General features: G+C 34.0%; 1 protein-coding gene across 1 annotated transcript; it reads right to left on the minus strand.

The window, feature by feature from the left end:
• Positions 1-3,676: 3,676 nt before the first annotated feature.
• On the minus strand, positions 3,677-13,078 carry LOC143602053 (structural maintenance of chromosomes flexible hinge domain-containing protein GMI1-like). Its single transcript, XM_077079301.1, has 36 exons — positions 12,698-13,078; positions 12,566-12,595; positions 12,396-12,482; positions 12,262-12,317; positions 12,095-12,169; positions 11,927-11,999; positions 11,777-11,832; positions 11,175-11,286; positions 11,009-11,077; positions 10,851-10,937; positions 10,655-10,705; positions 10,394-10,532; positions 10,256-10,317; positions 10,047-10,175; positions 9,833-9,926; positions 9,713-9,747; positions 9,535-9,613; positions 9,273-9,473; positions 9,047-9,205; positions 8,864-8,885; positions 8,637-8,751; positions 8,450-8,566; positions 8,029-8,349; positions 7,839-7,939; positions 7,588-7,765; positions 7,407-7,512; positions 7,199-7,293; positions 6,916-7,081; positions 6,737-6,822; positions 6,366-6,656; positions 5,409-5,603; positions 5,221-5,326; positions 4,930-5,140; positions 4,663-4,851; positions 4,268-4,579; positions 3,677-4,199 (listed from the first exon to the last, which is right to left on the minus strand). Exons 1-36 carry the CDS (start codon positions 13,070-13,072, stop codon positions 3,995-3,997), a joined length of 4,785 nt encoding a protein of 1,594 aa, XP_076935416.1. The 5' UTR covers positions 13,073-13,078; the 3' UTR covers positions 3,677-3,994.
• Between the last annotated feature and the right edge of the window lie 2,011 nt (positions 13,079-15,089).

The raw sequence follows: 15,089 nt of genomic DNA on the forward strand, positions 1-15,089 counted from the left end.
ACTTACATACTTTCATTCATACATATACGTTTTAAAGAGCATTCTGCCCTATAACCTTCGCCGATATTATTAGGGTCGGTTCCCTACGTTCGCCGATATTATTAGGGTCGGTTCCCTACATTCGCCGATACTATTAGGGTCGGTTCCCTTCATTTGCCGACATTATTAGGGTCGGTTCCCTACATTCGCGCTACTATAACATACTTGTCATTTACATATTTTTCTTGACAATACGTGCAATCTCCGAAGAGCGTTCACGTACCATCAACATATCATACATACATTATTCATACATCATATATATTCATACATACATCATTCATACATCATACATATCAATCATGCCTGTAACTACCACTTGACGGCACATGCAATATCCGAAGATCGTTCACACACCGTCAAGCAATCATCATACATAAATCATACAATGCATACACTTACCACTTAAGGTAAGTGCATTAACTATCACATCGAGTATGCACACAGCCCCAAAAACATAACAAGGAAGTGGGGCTAGAAACTCACCTCAATGTGGTTGCGTTCACCGTTTACGGTTATTCCCTTCTTGAGTTGTGCACGACTAACTGTATAATAATTATACGTATCAATAAACTATCACTACACATATCGTCTTTCTAGTTTAATTAATACCCTCAACGAACGGGGGGTCCGGGGGCAGCGCCCCTGGCAGCGGGGTTCTAGGGGCGACAGCCCCTAGAGGGGTCCAAGGGGCAGAGCCCCTGGCTGGGGTTAAGCTGCCAAGTCAGCTTGGAAAAATTTTATTTCCATTAACTGTTTTAACACATTTTCCATTAGGATTTTGAACCATTAAATAATTTGCTACTTAAAGTCCAAGGGCTTCTTTGTATTTAAATCATTCTTTTCTAAGTCCAGGGACCATTTCTGCCATTCTGGTAAACTTCTAGTTCGTTACCTATTCTTAGCGAATTGGGTTATCATAACAAACTGCTTCTCATAGCGAATTGACCCCTTTAACGAACTGGACTTCTTAACGAATCAGTCCATAGCGAACCGGTCCAAGTAGCGATCTGGACCTTCTAATTCGTTATCTCCTTTAACGAATGACTATAACGAATTTGGGACTAATTCCTTATCTTTTAGCTATAACGAATCAAGGGTAATTCGCTATCTTTTCCCCTAACGAACTGAAGCTAATTCGTTACATTCCCACAAACGAATCAGCTTAGCGAATTACTTCTAATTCGCTAGTTACCCTTAGCGAACTAGGGTTAGGTCACCTGACATTCCTTATCCTCGTACCACTATTCCGGCGCCGCCTTTGCCGGAAAATCGGGTTTTCGCTGGAAAAACGAGTTCTAACTCTTTTTTGCCATTTTTCGTCCCGTTCGATCCAGATCTGAGCTAGGGTGACCCCTAAGCTCATCATAGGTTCGGTTTATACTCGATTCCACCCGGATCTCGTGACTTAAACGGTTTAACGGTGTCGGCTCGTCGTTTCGTGACCATAACTAACAGATTTAAGCTCATACAACAAAATACTATCATACCTTGGGTCGGGATCCGTTTCTTCTTCTATATTTCGGCTAGAGAGAGAGAGCTTAAGTGTGTGTTTTGGTGGTGTATGGAATATGTGTAAAATGAGGGAATTAATGGTGATTATGGTTTATATATTTATGGATCATGGGCTTAGCCCAAGGTCTTTCCTTCTTTCTTTCATACCCAAGTCCATAACCCATATCCATTTAACCCAACACTAGCCCAACTCATATTCTAGTTATCTAAACTGATAACGACCCACTATAAATAAACAAAATTTATTTTATTATTATAACCAAAAGTAGTATGTTACATTAGTCAAACAATTAATATGGACATTTATTAAAAATTTAAATTAAAATTTAAATCATATACCAAAAATGTATAGAGATACCATAGATAAATTATATAACTTGATTTACTTATTTATGTAAATTAGTAAAGTTGTTACTCCGTATTATGTATTATTATTTATAGATTATGAACATTTAATTTTAGAGAAATTATTATTATGTATATTACGGATAATTAAAAAATTTTTCCGTGTTTTTATTATATATCAAAACTATAATAAATTACGGTAAATTAAGATTAACTTTGAGTTTGATCAAATAATTTTAAATTAATTTTAACTTATATTTTATTTCGTTAACATGTCTAAATGTAATAAAGTTATTTTATTTTGTTAAAGTAATAAAATTATTTTATATGTCTAAATGTTATTTTATAATTAGAATTGATATTTTATAATTATTTGTAAATTAAGGAAAGTCATGGTGTATAAATATAAATGTAATTAATTGTATTAACATCACAAAAATTAGGAAATACTTAATTGAGGAAAGTCAATGTATAACAAATAATTCGGTTATGACCACACATTAGGAAACTTAAACTAAATAATTATAATTAATGGAATAGTCAATGGTGTAATTTATTAAAAAAAAGTAAAACAAATACTATTAACTTTTAACTAAAATATATGAAATTCAAATATTGAAATATATGAATATTAAAAAAGTTAAATCTATACATGAATATATAATAAAAATACATATACTAAAGTCTTGATCAATGGTGATATTAGTACAGATGAGTCGGACAATAACCTGAAATAATAAATTCGAGATTAATATTGATATTATGGACTTTTGAACATAATTAAAACACTGAAAATTTAAAAGGTGTTACCGGAAAAACGATATTGTCGGAATTACCATGGTATACCGGAAAAGCGAAATGAGCATCTATTAGTCTTGTCATTAACCTGAAATTATAAAAGAACAATATTAATGTGGAATGTCTTACCGGTAAATAACAAATATGATTGTTAACGATGAAATCTCAGTTTTTGATTAACAAAGTTAAATGAATTATTCAACAGAAACAGTCGATGGTATATAAACAAAAACAGTCGATCAATTATCAAAAATTTCATCTACAACATAGATTAACAGGATGTCAAACAAAAGCACACAAAAATTAAAAAACGACTTTTAATCATTGTTATAAAAATAACCGGAAAAAATAACCGGCAACACTTACCGGAAAAAGGTAAAAACGACCAAAACTAATAAACAACGCCGATTTGTATTAAAAACACGAATCTGATTTTAAAAGAAACATAACAAAATTGGATGAAACAATAAACGGATAATAATATATTGCCGGAAAGATATATATATATAATAGAAACTTACCGGAAAATGATATTATATTGACAGATGATAATATAACAATACACATTTGGATTGGCCGGAATATAGAAGAGGAACAAATATGATCCGGGTATTTGGGAATTAGAGAAAAAATTGATTAGAGGAAAAACTTACGAAGTATTGCCGGAAAATTAACTTACCGGAAATTAATTAATAACAATATACATTAGGATTGGCCGGAATATAGAAGATGAGTGAAAGAAAAGCCGGATCTTTGAGAAATAAAGAAAAAAATGATTAGGGGAAAAAATATGAAATATTATGGTTTAAATATAGTTAAGTAGATGACATGACATTGATATAAAAGGCACTGGTGACATGGCCTTAAGGTGGCATTGATGTGGGGGCCCAGAAGCTTGACAAGTGAAAAATGCATCTTGCTTTAATAGTATGTATAGATATAATTTGAATCCTAAAATTTGAACCTAATTAACTCATCCATGAATCTCACGATCTTGGATACACAAACCAACTCAAAACATTTAAAACTGAATTGAACAATGCTAAGCATACTGCAAAGATCTTACGAAACGACAGGAAATCATCATACCATTATATATATATATATATAGATTTAACCTACCATGTATGTACCCAAAAATACACAATTTGCTGAATGATTGCTAGATAACTTTACCATAAGCCTAAAAGCTTCATTCACATATCATAACAAAGAGTAGAGTTATTTATATAACAGGTGGTTTTACTTTTCCTCCAAACAGATAGATATATGGCTGATCTCAGAGCTAACAGACGCTTCAAGTGAAGTACTTGACATACAAATCATATCTCTCTTTGAACCTTCCCTTTTCACATTCGAGGGATTTCCTGTTTTTAGACAGCGTAGCGATCATCTGTTTCAGTTTCAACTTCAGCTCCCTATAACGATCCAACTCTCGTTTGTCCTCCTCAGAGAGGAGTCGATTTCTTGCAGGTACCACAGGGAAAATAACATCGGGTTCCCTGAACATCAATCAGAATAATCAACTTAGGTAGCCGATCAAACACTGGGAAATGAATTTGAAACTTACAAGCATCCTAGAGACACCGCTCCATTGCCTCTTAGTATTCCACCATCTAACGAAACAGCACCATCTTTTATACATGAGACTGCACGTGTCATGTCATCTCTGGTTTCATAAACTTGTGTCTCGCCAAAAAGACGATAAAATAAAGTCTCTCGAAGGCCAAAACCAGAATCTGTTACGGTGTCCAAGTGATCATCGTCTATATTCACCAAATTCACAGCATACCCCAAAAAGCCTGCTGGTCTAGATCCACATGGAAGGGTTGGATCAGGAAACAAAAGCTTTCCCTCTGCATCTTTATCTGCCCCGCATGCCCTGTCAATTTTAGACCAAACCAATGAAATATACATCTTTAATGCTGTTAAACTTAAAACAAAATGTATTTTGTTATTTGGAACCTTATGTCTTCAATGCAAAGAACATGGTATCGACCATTTATCGACTGACCAAGTTCTCGTGCAAACATTTGAAGTGCAAAATCAGGATTCAACCTCCCCTTCTTGTCATAACCCTCAAGTAAATGTACGTCCTCATAATGCTTGCATACGACGGCAAGCATTTGATCACCAAGATACTCGGCAAATAGCCTGACAAAGGACAGGACATTAATATCATGTTTATACAATATTCAATAATCAGGATGACATAATAAGATTCAACCCGACCTGCTAAGCTCAAAAGTGGAAGTTGTCCCCAAAAGTGCAACAATGCCAATAATATTTCCCATTACACCGTGACGATCTCGGTCTTGCATTGCATTCAAGTGTTTCATGACTAGAGAACCAGCACAGTCAGACTTAGATTCAACTCGTTCCATTATTTTATTTTTCCCCAGTGGAACATGCGTGCCAATACTAAGAATTTGGTCCCTGAGACCTGGATTATGAAATTATCATTACAAGACCACTCGAATAATTTCATTTTTGAACTCCTAACAACATAAGAAAAATAGTTACCTTCACATTCTGACAGGTTGACCTCAATTGCTTCTTCAAGCTTTTTGATTTCCGGTTCAAGTTTCCCAATCCTCAAACCAATTTCATGAATCTCGTTATAGAGGTCCTGAAAATGAAGAGATAAATGGCGTGAGTAAACGTAAATGTACATTGGTTTACTAATAAAGACAACAGAATATAATATGTACCTTTTCTAACTGATAAAAATTATCTATATAAGCTTCGTGTTGCTTAGCTGTAGCAGGACACGTATCCATTGTCTTTGGTGTATGATATAGGGGACTCCTGTAATCTAGAGGTGTCTCTGTTTCTACAACTGAGTGGACATTTAAGTTGTGACTGATATTAACAGGCTCCGTCTCCAGAGGAAGATCAATCATAACCTGTGTAAGAAACAAGAAACTGATTCAGCAATTGCATGATGCACATGTGTGTTTTCACAGTCAGATAATCAGCCAGCGAGCTGTAAAATATAGTTTTTATACGTCCCTCTTGTTTTAAGTTGTGAAAATCAGATTATTTAATAACAGTCTTAAGAAATTTTTAGTTGGAACGTTGTGTTTTAAAAAGCACAAGTTGTCCGTGCTTTAATAATCAGGCATCACTTGAGAGGTGCACATGTTGGTTTTAAAACACAAAACAAGAGAAATACATAACAAGAGAAATACATATCAGTACATATATAAATATATATCATCACATGCCATAAGAGATTGGTGCAGTGGTGATAAAATAACAAATTAACAAATTAAATTGAGGCATAAAGTAAATCATTCAGGATACCACTGCACGCTAATGTTGTACAGTTACCAACACTTAATTTTATTTTAGTTCTTGAAAACAGCATTTAAGGTATATTACTTCTTAAAATGTAACATTTAATGTACTTCAGTTATCAAAAAATGAACATTTAATGGTATTTTGGCATCAAGAATCAACATTGAGTGTCTTCTAAGTCTCTCAGCAATCAGAATAAAAGTACATAAGACAAGGTAACCAAGATGGGTAAATAAGTAACTATGAGTTGTTACTATATGAAGAAAAACAACTCAGAAAAATAAAAATGAGAATAACATCAACCCAACACTAAAAGATTATTGTAAAAAGTTAATCAGATGACAAATTTGGAGAGAGAAGAATTCAACCTTACAGGTCAGCTGTAAGTCGGGGCAATTAGAATGAACAGCCACAAAAGTAAACTCCCCTTCCTCTGAAGGAACAGGAACTGCACGAACTATACACCGGCCTTCACGAAACGCATATTTGACAGATTCATCAATCTCCATACAATGTGATTTAATCACAAGAGTATGTGATTGTCTAATCCCATGATTCCCATCTTCATCATGAAAGTTTACATCCACTTCACCCTTGGAATTTACAACTTCAAACACCAGGTGTTCAAGTTGGGAACCAGCAAAACATCTTTCGGGTATCTACAATTATAAACATAACTATCATAAGTTTGATATAAACGTATTTCTTGTGTGATGCTGTTAGGTTAGAAGATTTAGACCTCCGATGAAATCCGCAACTGCCTTTTCTCAATTTGCCACTCTTTTCTAATAGGTGTTTCTTCATTTGAACAAACAGCCAGTGATACTGTGTATGAAAGTTGGCTTTTCTTATGAGATCCATGATAAATTAATGTAAAAAAAGAGCATTATAAAAGGATAGGCATTTCTTGTATAATACCACTTTTTCCAGAATAGCCTTCAGAAACCTTCAAAAAGCAACCAAGATCAATGCATCCACAAGCATCTACCTTCTTAGCAGAAGAACGCTTCAACCAACGAAAGCCATCCACACGCAACTCCACCTTAGTGTTTTCTTGTACATGATTTCCATGTGCATCAAATAACTGTAATAGGATATTCAAATTTCCATCAGCAGATACATAAAAATTAATGTCAGATCTTTTCTTTTACTTTTAAAATTAATAACACAAAGATATATGAAACTAAAATGGTACATGTACCTCCAGATTCAGATCTTGAATTACAATGCCTGGAATCAATTGCTTCACAAAGTTTTCTGGTTGAACTGTGAACCTTTGTACACATCCAGGAAGAACTAGGGCAATATTGTATTAAACAGAAATAAGCCAAAAAATGAAGTCCAAAAGGTACCAACAAGAAAGTCAACAAATTTATAATTATGTAATTTGAGTAAGAGCAGACATGCACCTTTGATGGGGATATCTAATAAGTGCGAGTCAGTCAGAGTTAACACCATGGTGGCATCATAACTTGGTCGAATGCTGTCCAAATCAGAGCTCTCAATAATCAAATCCTACAAAAACCAACAAGTTAATTATCAAGATACCTTCTTGTTAATATATCAAAACAAATGTAGATAAAACCATACCTCTATCACTAAGCCTAACTTATCTATAGAAAGAGATGGGCACCAATCATTAAGGATAACCCTAGCAGCATCCTGGCAGTTGATCTGGATCGACACGTCCGGAAGTTCCAAGAACGGAATTTGATTATCGTATTGATCAAACATTAATACAGAAATGGGCTTGCATGGACAACCCACCCTGGTCAACAATCAACATGTAAATAAATATACACGTAATACAAATAAACACATTAGCTTGATAGGTGTCTTACGTTAAATTATATTGAGAGTTCTTGGCAAGCGCCCATCTGTGGACCTCACGTGAAGGTTTCACTTGGACCTTCACCACACATTTTTCACAACTTGAATCTCTCTGGTGATAAAAATAAAGGATATTTGTTTAGCAAAGTGAATAGATGATACCATGTAAATGTTAATAATCAGGAACACCGTGTTACTCACAATGGAAAAAGTGAATGTATAAATGCCGGCTTTCTGAAACAGAGGATGTGACTTGCATTTTGGTTTGAAAACATATAAACCTTGCAAGTCTCTTAATGTTGAGGCGACTACACGTCCAGAATAAATATTGGTTTCGTCCTGAGGTTTCTTGATTGCATAATATGTAATCACCAGCGACATCTCAAAGTTGTCTTTCATCACATATTTCTGATCTAGATGTTTGGAAGGTGTCCCGGATTTGTAAGTACCAGGACGAATCACAGCAACAATTTCAGCGGGTGATACGTCAGTTGCATAAGTTTCAGATTCATCGGGTAATGACTGCAAGAATAAATATAAGTAAATTGTAGAAGAGAGATAAAATAATAAAATTTAATGACATACAGAATATCACAAAGGCCAATTGATTGGATGAACTAACCGATTCCAGGCCCAACTCACGACATTGCCTTGAAGTTAATATCTCAATTGTTGAAGGAAATTTCTGGTATTGCTTCTCCATTTGTTTGTTCCATTTAGAATCATCAACCGCTAAACACTAGAAAATATTTTTTTTTTTTAATAATAAGTAATCATATTTGTCTCTTGATAATTACAAAATTCCTAACCTTTCCAGAATCAATGACACTCATTGGTATTGATACAGATTTTTGTAATTCAAATTTTGGATTTTCCTCCACAGATTCTAGGAGACAGCCATCTTTTTCTGGGATGTCAATAGTCCTTCCAGAATAATATAAATTTTGAATATATATATATATATATATTGTGAGATTAGAGATACTTAAAAGTAAAGAGCAAAATGTAGATGAAGATAGAGTTTTAGGTTGTTCACCTGCATATCATCCACGCATCCCCTGTATGAGCAAAAATACGAAAGTCAGTCCAATTAATAAAAACTTAAATAAAAGAAAAGCAAACTGGAATACAGTCTTATGTGGTCATATAACAAGTAAAAAGTAGCTGATTAAATAAAAGAACATGTTTTGAGGAATTATTAGAAGGTTTTAGCACTCACCAGCAGCATCCCCTTGAAACCCTTCAAAGAGGCTGTATTCTAATGTAGCATAGACATTCTGTTTGTGGAATCCACCACATGCTCCCTTCAGAATCTTGATTTTCTGCCCTGATTTCCATATTTTCTCTTTCCGCCTAAAAGCTTTATGAACTCTCACAACTGCAAGCAAAATGAAAATTAAGTATAATGAAATAAATGCATATGAAGCAAAAACTTGAATTCTCACCATTATTGGATATGTGAAGAGCCTTTTTATCTGAAGGGTTTACTATAAGAACAGGTTCATCAATTCCAGAATCGCCTTCTTCATCATACCTGTCATGCATATCCTTAAGCCACATTTGGTACTGCTTATCCAGTTGTGTTAGGTTCAATGATTTTCCGTCTCTTCTAATGTCAACGTCAACGTCTGTTAATGAATACATATCTGTAAGGTCATTCCATTTAATATAGACTACATATTTACACTTTCAGAAACAAACAATTACCCGAATCTTTCTCCAATGATTGTTTGCTGCCCAAGTTCCTAAGTGCAGTAGTAAAAGGGTTTTGATGTGCAAAATCAGTCTAGAAAAAGAAACAAACAAACATCAACAATCAGCAGCAGCTAAATAGGTGGAATGTATGATACTATGATGACATGGTCAATGGAAGACAAACATAAACCTTCGAGGGCGTTGGGCTGAAACCAGCATCCGTCTCTAATATCACAAAAATATGCACTCAACTATATAATCAATAGTACAAAGAAGTAAATAATTTGTTGAAAAAGATGGTTGGTCATACCAATAAAACATTTAACTCTCATGGAGCTTCTCTTTAAGAAAACTTGTGATATGTTCATGCTTCTTTGTCTGAAATCCATGAATGGAAGCCATGCCTGATTCAAGGAGATATTTATTACACAATTAATACATGAGTTTCAGAATCTATGTTATTGGTGAATGTAATTGGTAAATAAATCAAACTGTCATATAGGCAAGTGTTTATATATACTCACCCAACGAGCATCTGGTAGTAGACGACCTAGCCGTCTACAAGAAACATGCCTAAAACTTCCGAATTCTTCAGTGTAATCATATCCATCTTCTTTCAAAGCATCCAAAACCCTCTCAATGCTTTCTTTACCCTGTTACGTAAAAAAGGAAGATATAACAGAGATCTAGTTACTGGGAACTTGTCATGTAGATTGGATGTGCATATGCATACCTCTTTAACTGGAAGATACACACACGTAAGGCGTGCATTTGCCTCGTCAGATGGTCTTGTTCCTGGAAAAATGGAAGGATGAAATTCATGGTTAAATTTATGGGTTGACAAATTTGATCATGCAAAAATTAAACAAACCTTGACTACTTGTCATAGTAGCATTGCCATGCTTCAATTTAAAACGAACTTGTAGCACGAATTCCGGGCCATTGCATGAAGATAGATTTGTAATTGCAACCTCCCCACCCGGAATTTCAGCTAGATTAACTCCATTAACCTTAAAAGTGTCCATCATGCATGCAAATATTTTAGCATTAAAGACTAATACTTTTTAAAAACTCATCAACTATGTTAAAAGTACAAGCAACAAAAGCTTTTAAAAAGGAATAAAGCGCAAACCTCAAATTCAATTGGCGTAGAAGTTTTCCCCTTCTTGGACAAGTCATCACACTGTTAACAGGAACAAGCTAAGTTACAATATTGAATGCTTATGTTTTTCATCATATAGTTATAAACATAGAACTAAAATGAATTTATCTTTACAATCTAAAATTACAAATTATATCATCCTTGCACTATGTATAAGCCAGCAAACCTGAATATAGGGGAAATAAATATCCTTTAATTTGCATTTAAGCCGCCTTATGTTAGTGCTTCTCATCTTTGGTTCGAAAATCTCAACCTGTTCAAATGTTTCCACAAAAGTTTAATGTCAGATCAAATCTAAGCCTCTAACAATAAAACAACTGTTACCTTTGTGAAACTTCCCCCGGGAGATAATTCAAGTTCTTCTTTTGTGGGGTTTCGAAGACCACCATAAGTCTAAAATGCAAGAAAAAATAGTGAATGGAAGATAAACTAGGATTAAATAAAGTAGATAAGAAAGAAGAAAACATGTAACAGAGATCAACTCAATTACCCTCCAGGATCCTTTAGAACCAGAAACAGAACCACCGACAAGAGCATCTCTCTCAAGACATAACATATAAACTTTTTTACTGGTTTTTGTCTTGGAGGAAACTTCTGTGCGCCTAAAGTAAGATACACAACAAATATAAATGATCACAGCCCATAGTTGTTAATAGCGAATAGCGGACGATAGCGACAAGCTACCTATACGCTACTTAGCGATAGAGGTAAAATAGCGAGCGTTATTTTATGTTTAGCGATACACTAGAAAAAAATTTAAAAATATTTTATATGTATTTTTATGCATATATTTGACAAAAACGGTGTTTTTATAAGTATATTAACAAAAATCCCTGAAATCCAGCTAAAATATAGGGTTTCGCATCGCTATTTTGATTAAAACAGAGAAAAAAATAATAATAAACCTGAAAGATCGCTATTCTTCACGCTATTAAGCGCTAAATATGAGATAGCGATGAAATCCTGCTACGCTACGCTACGCTACGCTACATAGCTTTATAGCGAGCACTATCATCACTATTGACAACTATGTCACAGCCAATAGAAGAAAAGCCTTCCATACAAAGAATTTAATCATTTTAATAGGCATACCTTCCTAAATGCATTGATGCAATAAAGCCACCATATCCAAACATGCCAAAGGCAGGCTGTACAGACCACCAGAAGGTTTAAAATAAGTCATCATGAATAGGGTAATAGTTAAAGATGACAAATTAAGTATGCAGTTTCCTTATCATTTACCTTTAAGTATGGAGGCTTCCCACCAATGGCTTGTGTTCTGTATGACCTGTGGAGGGAAGCTCCCATCTTACCCCTACAAACCAAAAAAAAAAAAGAAGATATATAATAAAAACATAATCATGAAAATACAAAACAAATAAATGCAACATCTGAGAAATAGCATCTTACCACTTCTCTATGGAAGTAGAGTCCATGCCCGAGCCTGTGTCAAAAATAGATATTTTCTCATTTGAAACTTCAACACTGCAAAACGGTGAAAGTAGTAAGAATCAGTAGAAACCTAAATCCCAAAAACTAAAACCAACAAAGTCCAATCCTTATGTTGACCCTTTTACCTTATTAACCTATCATCTCCTTCATCATTTGTCCACACGGCTTGTAAAGAATTGTCCTGATTTAAAGAGTATGACATTATGAACCTTAAACATGAATTTGAAACAAAATTTAATAAGCACATATCATCTCTTACTACTAAGTCAGCCAATGCAGTTTCAAATGTATACTCTTCAGGCAACTCCATCAGCAACTCTGTATCAGGAGTTAAATCCCACATATTCTACAAACAGAACAAAAAACTATTAAGAGTTCAATACACTTTTATAAAGAAAACAATGATCTATATGATCAACCCTCACAAACCTCAAAGATAGTTGACGGTTGAGACCCGTCCTGTTACAAAATCATTAATACACATTAACAGATTAGAAACAAACTTTAACAACAAGGCAAAGAAGCAAAACTCAGAATGAAAAACTGAAAAGAGGGACTCACATCTAGTCTGAGAGTGTAGACTTTGTTCATCTCTAATCTTATTAACTTGATGCTACTTTTAAAAACACGATCATAATCATCAATAAAACACAAATCCGCATCCCATCTAACATTCTTCTTAGGGTTTGATGTTTTTTGTGCTCTATTACACTGTTGTTTCACTCTGTTGACCAGCTCCCTAACAGTAATGAACTCAGTTCCTTCGGGTATCTTCACCAGTACAGTCATTCCATTCGGCAAGAGAACTTTCAGCTTGTAAACTCCCTGACTACCTACACCACCACCGGAACCCGGCGTCCTCTTGTTAAACTGCCGTGTGCCTGAATCCTCATTTGGTCGCTTTTGAGGCGTTAGAAGCTGACGTTTACCATCCATATCCAAATCTAAAAAAAAAAACAATAATAATAATATTCAGAAGTTGATACAACAAGTAAACACTGGCTTCGATTTCTAATTTTGAAGCAATATCTAACGAACAGAGATAAGCATGATCATAAGAACAAGTTAACACCAAGTTTACTGAACAATCCTACTGCGATGAACAAACATTTCGATCATTTGAAACCCTAAGTATATATTCGAAAATCGAAGCATAAGAAGATAAACTTTGAAATAAGGAAATAAATAAAATCTTCAAAATAACAAGTGATTAACGGCCACTGCGAATCATGAGTTTTATAAAAGCTAAAAACACATTAGAAACCCTAGGTAGAAATAGACGTGTGATCGTAAAATAAATCAGCCTGCTACTTACTTTACTAATAAAGTGAATACTAAAGTTGAGATGCAGATATGAATGTGTGAAGATATTAATATTATTATTACAGTGTGAATGAGAGAGAAAAGGGGTTGGGGTTTTCTAAAACAGGGGAAAAGGGTGGGTTTTAGACCAAAAACGGAAACGACGATAGATGATATGTATATGTATATGTATATGTATATGTATATGTATATGTATATGTATATGTATATGTGTGTGTAATAGTAATACTACACAGCAGGATGCTAAAATGAGCCTGGGGTGTATTCATCCCACGCTCTTCTGACATGGCGAATACGTCCAAATTAATTTCATATCCCATTCACCAGTATTTTTTTTATTTTTTATGCCACCATTAGTTTAAATTATTATTATTACTATTATTATTTAAATCACAAATCAATACGTATTTTTAATGATGTTACATATTTTGTAAAAACTAAAAAAAAAAACACGATTATAATGCATTCGGATATCGAGTATTTGGTTATTTTTTATCGATCTATTCGGATTTAACCTTTTTCTTAGTTTTTAATGAAAATCTGAATCGAGAAATTGAATGTAACCTACAAATCTGAATTCACATTGAAGTCAAAAAAAGATCTGAAAACACAATAATCTCCGACCAAGGTTGAAGTTGAAAACATAGAAGATTTATAACTTTTTTCTTACCAAAAGGGCAATTAGGGCCGACTTGCCATAATGAGAGGTTGGAGGCGTGAATCTGGGTTTCCGACTTTTGGTCAGGTGGTGACTTGTATTTATACGATAATGAAAGGTCGAGAGGCGGCGATACATGAATTATGGTTTTCGACTTTTGAACGATAACGGAATGAGGTAGTTGGGCTGGGTCGGGCTGAGCTTAGACTAGCATTGGGTCAATAATGTAAGTTTTATAATAGCGTAATCATGTATATTAAAAGAAAATGATTTCTTGTAAAACTGGAGATGATAATAATGATATTTTCTTATGGAAATTTAATGAAAGATAAAGAAGGCAGACTTCTTGCTAACAAGAAAAGAAATCCATTGTAACAATGGAATGCAAAGATCACGTACGTGCATGACGAAAAAAGAAATGCAGTAAGCTTTAACAAGTTTTGTCAAGGTCGTTCATTTTAAAGAATCCAACATAATCTCTCCTGATAAACCATCTTGTTGTGTTAGACTTAGGTTTTGCATATATGTTAGGTGGTAAATAAATATTCTAATAATTGAACTAGTTTGAGTCTTGAAAAATTATCCTTGCAATTCTCTCGACTTATCAACTATGTCTCTTTACTTTTCATACACTCACTCTATACACTTACTTTTCACATAGTTGAGTTATATGAAATTATTGTCGCTTCCTTTATAACCTTGATTGTTTAGCTTTATATATGCAATTCAAAGATGTTGAATTTCATATATTTATTATTGTTGAGTAAAGTTAAGTTCTTCAAAGAGAAATACTCAAATAAGAAGCGTTATTAGATTGGATTTTTCTTAAAAGCTTTATAATTTCTTTTACTAAGGTTTCATAACTAACCAAACTTTAGAGACGAAAATTGTAATATTTCGGATTTTTCTTTATGTATTCTTATAATCGTTGCCCGGCCCGTTTAAAGGTTTGGGTCACTCGTTTAATGAAAA

This window comes from Bidens hawaiensis, unplaced genomic scaffold, assembly GCF_021521415.1.
Source record: "Bidens hawaiensis isolate Kalapana, Puna unplaced genomic scaffold, B.hawaiensis_p1.1 tig00057846_1, whole genome shotgun sequence".
NCBI classification, from domain to species: Eukaryota; Viridiplantae; Streptophyta; class Magnoliopsida; order Asterales; family Asteraceae; genus Bidens; species Bidens hawaiensis.

Bases quoted from the DNA above. Each gene is read 5' to 3' on its own strand.
- LOC143602053 (XM_077079301.1), bottom strand. From the start codon at position 13,072: ATGGATGGTAAACGTCAGCTTCTAACGCCTCAAAAGCGACCAAATGAG. The intron at 10,533-10,654 runs GTTTGCGCTTTA...GACACTTTTAAG, and splicing joins CTACGCCAATTGAATTTGAG to GTTAATGGAGTTAATCTAGC. The intron at 5,327-5,408 runs GTACATATTATA...CTTCATTTTCAG, and splicing joins ATTTTTATCAGTTAGAAAAG to GACCTCTATAACGAGATTCA.